The 9,405-nt window shown below is 43.4% G+C and overlaps 1 protein-coding gene across 1 annotated transcript; it reads right to left on the reverse strand.

The window, feature by feature from the left end:
* Nucleotides 1-19: 19 nt before the first annotated feature.
* Nucleotides 20-6,873, reverse strand: LOC115043814 (tribbles homolog 2-like). The gene is made up of 4 exons (XM_029502527.1): nt 6,287-6,873; nt 3,359-3,637; nt 2,947-3,239; nt 20-2,658 (listed from the first exon to the last, which is right to left on the reverse strand). Exons 2-4 carry the CDS (start codon nt 3,635-3,637, stop codon nt 2,169-2,171), a joined length of 1,062 nt encoding a protein of 353 aa, XP_029358387.1. The 5' UTR covers nt 6,287-6,873; the 3' UTR covers nt 20-2,168.
* Between the last annotated feature and the right edge of the window lie 2,532 nt (nt 6,874-9,405).

Genomic DNA, 9,405 nt, shown 5'->3' on the forward strand with positions numbered 1-9,405 from the left:
AGGACCAGAGGAGTTTGTGAAATATCTTTATTCATTCTCCAGCTCAACTGAGGTCTGAGTTCGTACAGTGTATCAGTATAAGGCATCCTACTGGCTGCTGCATGTTGGCTCTCTGTTCCAGAAGAGTAAAATCCGAATCGTTGGAGGAGGACAGGAGTCTTTAATGCTTTGAACAGTGTCTCTGTTAGCCAAACATCTTTTTGTTGTTGTTGTTGGATTTTGCACACAAACACTGACCCTCCGTCTTTTATAATTCTAGGGAGGGTAAATACTGAGATATAGGCTGTGTCCCATTGTAGGCTCCTTCAAAGTCCCACCTTTTGAAAACCAGTGAAGTCCAACTCCTTCAATCAGAAATGGACATCTACAAAGTTGTGTTAAATGGATTCAGTTGCTTCAGGACACAGTACGTCTACATGCACTTAAGGTAAACAGGTTATACAGGTAGTCAGGAAACATTTACATGCACTTGGAGCGACCTGGTTACTGTATACTGTAGGTACATGCAGTGGCTTAATGAGCACATTCCTCCTTTAAACTCGACATTTTTGGTGAGGCTGCTTCATGCTGTTTTTAGTCTCCATTCAGATGGCTGAAATTAATTATTGTGTAACAGTTGATACTTCCCGCCTCATTACTTTTACCTTTGCCATGTGCATTTGCATAAAAACAAACCCAACCTGGTGAACTTTATCTGTGGGCAACAAAAGGGTTTCTCCAGCGGACGGCTGCTGTAAGTGGTGAAGTCACAAAACTCTGCTTGTGGGAAAGGATGTCAAAGACAGTTGTCTCATTTACTGGAGAAAGCCAATTGTAACTAACATTTTCCTTACTGTGAACAAATCCCATGAAAAAGTCCATCTGTCAATGCTCCTCGTCATTCACCCTGCAACCTGCTGGTTCTTCCAGTTATTAAGGATGTAAATCCTTCAAAATTGGTCTGAAATAAAATAAAGATTTTTTTATTTTTTTTTCCCCCATCAAAGGGTCAGTTGTGTTGCGGATTAGTAGATGAGGTGCCTCGTGAGTATTCACAGCAGCAGGACGGTGAATGTGGAATGGACTCAAACTCCATCGCTTGTGTTCACATTACTCAAGGAGCACGTTGCCAAGCAAAAGATTTTGATTGATGAGTTTTTAAAACAACAATGGAGCGCTGACACATCAGCCTTTGGCTAAAAACACTATTGAGTAATAGGACTCATCCGCTAATGGTTTCGATCATTTTCTGGGATTTGTTGACAGTAATAATAACAACCAGACTATCACCAATGTTCTTGTTAAAGTGCATAGAAACACTGACTGATAAAAAGGGCACGTTTGACGTTCACCTGTTCCACCGATAGAAGTCTAATGTTACAGATCCCCTCCAACTTAACGTTCAGATGTACGAGCTGACGAGGAGCACCTGAACGCACCATTAGTCCCAGTATGTGCCAGGTAAAGGTGGGACTCATGACTAAGTTATAAATCCTCTGCAGTTCAGATCATTTGTGGAAGACAAGGAGCAAGTCGAGGCTATGAGGTGGCCTCACCTCTGAGGGGGCGGAGCTGGAAATTGAGACACAGCAAAAGGGAGAGAAAGGCACCCAAAGGTCAAGTAATCCAGGATCAGACTGTTTCTGTAGTGTTTCTATGGTCTTGTGTGTCTGTCTGTCTATCTTTGTGAGGACCAATTAGTTTTTGACAGTAGTGATTGATTGATTGTTCACCTCTCTCTCACACCTATAATTCAGTTTACTGACTCTGGACCGAGAAAGGACATAAGAATTTGTTGTCACCTTCCAGCTCACGTCCAGTTCGTGTTCACAGAGCGCTATAAGAATGAGTAGATGAAAAGTATTATTTGTATTACGCAGAAAACAACTTTGCTCGCGGAGGTTGCGCCATCATCTCATTAACTCATCACATCACTGGGCTGATCCCTTCACACACACACGCACGCACACACACACATTTGCTTGAGGTGTGTTTAAATGGAAGTAGACTGAGACGTCCTTTTCAGGACACCCAGGTCTGGTTGGTAAGTTTGGGGGTTCAGCTTCACAGCAGTCCGACCAATCAAAGTTTTTAAGTTGGGTTAACGCACTCGAATCATGTATGATGGTTATAGTTAATTTAAGGGAGTCGGGGGTCCTCACAAGTATAGAGGTACAAATGTGTGAGTGTCAGTGTTTCTGTGTCCACATTGGCACCACCTGGTCATCGTCCTCCTGCTTACTCTGTGGTGGTGTGTGTGAACTGTGATGCGTCTTGTGAACGTTGTGATGTGGCGTGCACGGATTGGTCAGCCACGGGTGCATCAGCAGCTCAGAGGCCTCCAGTCTTTCAGCAGGCGACTTCCTCAGCATGCAGCCAATCAGACACTTGGCACGCGGGGACAGCCAGTCGGGCAGGCTGAAGGTCCCACGGCGGATCTTTGCGAAGAGCACGGCGGGCTGGGTGTCCTGAAACGGGTACCGTCCAATCAGCATGGTGTACAGAGAGACCCCCAGGCTCCAGATGTCCGCGGCGCGGCCCGAGTAGGAACCGTTCCCGTTTGTCAGGAGCTCCGGGCCGACGTAGGCGGGGCAGCCGTGTCTGTCCGTTAGAGAGTCGTCGTCATGGTCGCCATGCAGGAGAACACAGTCGTCGAGGCCGAGCAAGGCGAGGTGAGTCCTGCAGGAGCAAAACATCACAATTAGTATCCAAAGTCACAGTATGCACAGTCGTTCAAAGTACTGTTTTTAGCAGTATCAACACTTTCAGCAGCTTTTCAGTCATATTAGTCGGTATAATTCAAATTAGCATCACCAGTCGTTTCAGTGGCATCAGTAATGTTATGCATTATTAGCAGTCAAGTCATTCTGGGTCCTACTCTTAATGGGATTTTAAGGGTTTCATTAAGATCAGCTGTTTTTAAAGGTGTACTACTCATCACTCAGGTTAGTGGTCTTTGAGTCTCACCTGTGACGATCGGTGAAGACGAACCTGCGGAGCTTCAGGTCTCTCAGGACGACTCCGTTGCGGTGGCAGTGCATCACGGCGTTCAGCATCTGAGTGAAAAGAAGCCCCGCCTCCTCCTCTCCCAGACGCTTCTTGCTGCGGACGTAGGCGTGCATGTCGCCGTGGTGATCGGGCAGGAAGATGTACGCGCTGGTTTGGCCGACCACCACGTCCAACAGGCCACAGACGTTGTCATGGTGACCAATGCGAGCGTAGGCACCCAGCTGCTCCTGGTAACCACGCAGAGGGAGCACCTGTAACCACGGTGACAGGACAGTCAGGGTAACCATGTGTAAAAACTCAATCTGTGTATTTTGTAGTGTGTTGTGCAGGACCACAAATGTTGCATACGTTGTGTGTGTGTGTGTAGTACCTGGCAAGTGTACTGCTGTTCAGTGTGTACGTGCACGGCCCTGTAAGTCTCCTCCCCCTCGCAGCGTTCAAACAGGAAGTACGGTCCAACTCTGGATGGCGATTGGCTTTGGCTTGACTTGTGGACGGGGCTTGAGGGCCCGAGGCAGGGTGAGAGGCCCGGCGTCGGAGGAGGCGGAGCCAGACGGACTCGTTTACACTTCTGTATATTTTCCTGGGGCTCGTCCAAAAGCCGCTTCAGACACAGCTGAGACCTGGCTGCGGCCATTCCCTCACTCATCTGTGATTGGAGGAAACAGGTGACATCATCGGGTTATTTCATGCTCTCTGACAATCATCTGCCTGAACGAAAAGGTAGGTCCTCTTCCTGTCTCTAAGTTTACGACTGTTTACACAAGAGCAGTTTGGGAACTTAGTGTTATCCCAAAGTTTCAAAAGATTTCAGTCAGAGGTGGCAACCCAAGAAATTCAGGGCAAACTTTATGTTTTTGATTTCTGCAGCACCCTCTGCAGGTGTTCTCACAGCTGGATGCCCCCCCCCCCCCCCCACCACCTCTCACCTCTTCAGTGATATTTTCACATACATACATTAATGAGTTGTATTAGAACCACATCCCACTGTGTTCAGCGTCTCTGATGCTCGCATTACTGTTAACGTGTCTATAGGCTTCATGATGCAACTTCCTGTAAGCTGACAGACACTTTCGGCTTTCAGATCGTTGCATCAGAGCACAACAGTTTATAGTTTAAACAGGCTTTAAATATAGTCAACACCACACACACTCACACTCACACTCTGAAAGGGAGTGTGTGGAAATTATATGAAGTTTTGCAGTGCCCGTAGCTGTTGTGGTTTCACTGTGTGGTAACCTGATGTTGGCAAACTGCTTTCACTCTGGTGAAACCACCTGAGTCACAGCGTCACCGTGGCAACGTCATCCTCCAACAAACACACACACACACACACCCCCACTCAGTGAGGTGAATATGTGCTGGCTGATGTCTCACCGCTTCGGCCTGTGAACACTATCACACTGTCAGCGTTCACTCATTTAACATCTCTCTCATCAATGTGCGGAAAAGTTTCATGTCCACAGTGTAACACAAATCCGTATTACTTAGTTCACATTGAACATCTACATTCATAATGACGCAAGCTCTCTTCTGAAGGATCTTGTTTTCATTTCATAGGTCCGCCCTAAAAACTTCCAAATGGTTCAATCCTCTGAGATAACTTTAAGCCCTCTACTCTTCCACAGGCTCGTCTCTTCTGTTGATCCGTGACGTTTTTTGGCAAAAGATCAAGGCATTACGGGAAATTAAGTTCATTAAAGCTTTCCAGTCAGAACTCTAGATTACAGAAGGATATGAAACTGTTTCTCTTTTAAATCATCTCTATAATTAGTAAACAAGACAAATACACATACTGTTGAGAGAGAGTGCCTGCTGGAACAGAACCTGGAGGCCGACTCTCTGCCCTTCCTGAGCTCTTTATCACAAACACCTACACAGCAGCTTATATCAGCCGTAATTCAATCACTCAGTCAGGTGGCGGCAGTGCAGCCCACCATGACGTCAGCCAGTGGTTTGTGAGCTTCTGTTTTGAAACCCCGTCGATGTCGACCACACGGTAGCCACGCCCTGATGCATAGCCCTGCATTATTATGGTCTGCTTCCCCTCCAAAGGGCAGCGTCGGTTAAGAAGTGCACGTCCTGTTGTATTGAAGAATGCTGGAAACTGAGATCATAAAGTCACGAAGAAAACATTTCACTGAGCTAATAAATCAAGTGAGAAGGAAGGCCATTTCCTCACAGGCTTCTACAGACACTGACTCCTTTCTGCAAACCAAAAGAATCGCCACCTGTTGGTCATTAGTCTGATTTTTAAAACCCTTGAACATTGGCTTCATGTTTCAGCCCTGATGTTTATGTCCAGCTTTACATACAGTCTATGAGATTAGTTCATGCAGATTCAGGTCGGGAAGCTTCACTTGCTGTTCACATCATATAAAATAAATAAATAAATAAATAAATAAATAAAAAAAAAATCATATGAGCATGACTGTCTGCAGCTGATTTGATTTGACCTGAAACTCCAAAGTCTGCTGAGTTAACTCAATAACTGGTCTTCACAGCTGTGGTGAGCCAAAAGTAAGTAAATAAATAAATAAATAAAAGCACCTCGGAATAAACAAAGCATCCAACCCTGAGGTGGCTCCTCTGCACCAGGAGAATCAAAGGTTAATCTGCCTGGAACCAGACTTCAGAAAACTAAGCCTGTTCTGGCGAATCTGGATTTGGCATCAGCAGCATGAATCCGCTGACCGGATCCCACGCATGCTTCCCTTTATGGCCACAGTTAATCATCTTCTAAAGGCCACTTCCAGTGTCACAAAACAACAGCGGCTTCATGAACATGGCAGTGAACCTCAGCGGCCTCCTCAGTCGCTCGACCTGAATCCAGGAGGATAGAACGGCAGACCGGCAGAAATGGTCTGATGCAATCATGTCCACATGGAGCTTGAGCCTCCAAGGAAAGTTCCCAACATCTTCCATCACTCATGATTAAACTCATTTCAGACCAGATGAGAAGTCCAGCACATGCGCAGTCAGCTGAGGAAGACCATGCCATATGGCCGAAAGCCCCAACAAAGGCCAGTTTGTCCAACTACAGTAAAAGTTCAAGCATTTCTGATCCCAACTCAAATGTTTGAGTTCATCGCACAGATTTAACACGTCCTTTTCTGTAAGCAACAAACTTCATAGAAATTCAACAAGCCTCCATGTAATGTTACTAAATATCATTTCTGCATTACTTTCACCATGTAAACGAGCCTTTGCATTTATATTTCAGCTTTTGATTGGTCCATATTTTGTGAAACTCTGGTTAAAAGGTCAGACATCTGTCCCACCAGCACACTTTTCTTACCTTGATCTCCTCAAACTGGTTCAAGTGGTGGGTCAACAGGAAACCAGTGGATCCAGCACGATAAGCGGAAAGCGCGGTGCTGGTGGTCTCCCCGAATCCGCCTGTTTGGAACTAACGTGGCTGAAAGTTGTTAGCTGTTGAACCCGGACTGGAACCAGAACCAGATCCTGGACTGGGAGGACCGGGTCTTCTCGGTCCGGTGGTGACGTCGTTGTCTCTCTCCTTGTATTACTGTTATTATAATAATTATTATTATGATTGTGTCGGTTGCGCAACCTTTTCTTCAGTCAGCTGTTAGTTGTTGAGTTTCTTCTTCAGTCGGAATAAAACAGAAAACACAGCCGAGACCAAACCGAACCGAAACTTTAGTTTAGGAGAGAAAAATGAAACTTGTTTTTGTTTTGTTTTAACAACACAGATCCGACAAACAAAGCCAAAAACAAACCGAGTCCTTTCTGTCCTTCTCAGAATTCAAACAGACAAACTGGTCTCTTCTGGTTTCCGTAAATCCAGTCTGCGGACTCTGGTCTCTCCTGACCCGGTTCGCCTCCAGACCTCTCAGCAGGACTGAGGACCCGGACTGAGGACCCGGACTAACTCGACTATGTTTGGTTACGTTGTTTCCTCCCGCGGTGTCGTCATCCGGAGGGGCGGGGCCTCGATGTTGCAACTCCGGAGCGATCATTCATCAGAAGAGGAGTTCACAGTCAAACCACTTTATTAGGAACAGACAAACAGACAAACAAAACACTCTTTCAAAATGTTACACTTTTTTTATTTACATAGTTTTTATTGTTTCCTTTCTTTCTTTCTTTCTTTGTCACTTTGTTACTTTCCTTTTTGTTTTTAGTTTGTTACTTTCTTTATCTATCCTTCTTTGTGTTTGTTTCTTTGTTTCTTTCTTTTTCTTAGTTTTTTGTATGTTTGTTCCAATCTTTGTTACTTTCTTGCTTTCTTTTTCTTTCTTAGTATTTTGTTTCTTTGTTACTTTCTTTATCTGTCTTAGTTTTTTGTATGTTTGTTCCAATCTTTGTTACTTTCTTGCTTTCTTTTTCTTTCTTAGTATTTTGTTTCTTTGTTACTTTCTTTATCTGTCTTAGTTTTTTGTATGTTTGTTCCTATCTTTCTGACTTTCTTGCTTTCTTTTTCTTTCTTTCTTGTTTGTTTGTTTACTTTCTTTCCCCGTCGGCCCAATCAGCACAATAACTCTCCAGCTCTTCTATCATACAGAAGAAAACACATTATCATCCCTCACTGGTCACCAAATCGAAGTTCTTATGCATACATGCACTTACTTCCCCATTCTCCAAATATTTGACTTATATTGTTTCAACAAGATTTTGAACTTTGCTCTGTAAGTGACTGTTTTCTGTATTGTACGTGTTTTCACTTTAGTCAGCAGGAGCTGTCTGTCGGTTTCATAGCATGTGATAATTATTCTGAGCAAAATGTAAAAAATTTTCTTTTATGTAATACCACTGCGGATTGTGTTACCATCGTGATAGGCTGCAGCTTGTGATGCTGGCGAATCATATTGCACTGACTAAAACCAACATATAATGAAAGGAGGGTTTTGTTGCATTAGACTGTAAAAATGTGTGACACAACAGTGAAGCCAAAATAAAGGCAAAGTCACCTTTGTTTTCTGTAGAAAAACTAAAAAAACACATTCCCCAAAAGTCCCCAAGATACAAGATACTGACACAACATGCTTCCTTTATGAGGCCTGTATGTGGCAACTCCAGCAGCATAGTTCAATGCTGTGTAAATATTGTGAAATCAGCGTTTGATATTTAACTTCACACTTTATTACAATCTGACAGCAAACAAAGCTGTTCAAGTTTGTGTCATTTTTAATGAGCAAGGCTCTGTTATGTACCTTCACCTTTTGACTGTCCTATTCATCTTCAACCTTTTAAAAGGGTATGAATACAATAATACATACATAATACATAATACAAAATAAGACAGAGAGGAACCCGCTCTCCACAACCAATATCGAATCTCTAAAGTCAAAAGAGAAAACTGCACAGTGTTCTCTGTTTTCTACATTTGTCACAGAAGAGGTTTCACTTTCACATTTACTGAGACTTCCACACAATCACAGTCAGATATTTAGATAGCTTTCATTAATGTAGGACGTAATATATAATTAAATTAAATTAAAATGTCAAATCAAATCAAATCAGATTTATTTGAATAGCGCCAAATCATAACAAAGTTACATCAAGGCACTTTACATATATAGCAGGCCTTGACCAAACTCTTTATAAAATAATTTAAAGAGACCCAACAGATGTTAGATAGGATTTTATGTCCTTATGATCTTATTGTCATTGTTGTGGTATTATGATTAGTTACTGTTACGAATGAAAGCCTGCTCCACTGTTTGACTTTAGAAAGATAGTTTATACGTCTCATCCTGACATCCTGAAAAATAACGACCAGCCTTCGTGTCGCTGTCAGGCAGTTTTAGGCAAACTCTGTCCTCCTGATGAAAATAGCAGAGAAATGTTATCATTCATTCCTTTCAAATCGTGTTCATTGTTTACATATTTCTCACAAGCACACAGTTGTCAGTGAGCGACCTGTTTGTGCTGATGACGGTTCCTTTCGTAAGCAGCAACAGCAGTTTCGGTAGCAGAAGCAGGCCAGTGTGTGTGCATGACTTATCTCTCCTGGTGAAACAGAGAACAACGAAGTCATGTTTTTAAAAAAGGTTACTGTTACTCCTGGTGGGATGGCCCCTATTGGGTAAAACAACCTTTTGTTTCAGATAAATTCCTCTTGACATGTGAAATTGCGCTGAGTTCAGCATTAACGTCGCACCAACATTTGATGTCTTCTATGGGGAAGAAAGTGAGTCACGGTTTAACAGTGTTTCGGGGGTTTTATTTCTCAGTTTTGTTTTGGAGCAAGTTCGGTTTTTATCAACAGCAGGATATTTTGGGTTTTCTAAAATGCTTTTTTGTGACATTTTTTTAGCCAACAAGAGGAAGAGGAGGAGGGAAGACCTTACAGACTTTGTTCATGAAGCATGTTATCAGCTCAGGAAGGATGATGTGTGGTGTTAAAATATCATCGACAGCAGAGCGAGCTGTGAGTTATACAACAGCTGC

Source organism: Echeneis naucrates, chromosome 5 (genome assembly GCF_900963305.1).
Source record: "Echeneis naucrates chromosome 5, fEcheNa1.1, whole genome shotgun sequence".
NCBI classification, from domain to species: Eukaryota; Metazoa; Chordata; class Actinopteri; order Carangiformes; family Echeneidae; genus Echeneis; species Echeneis naucrates.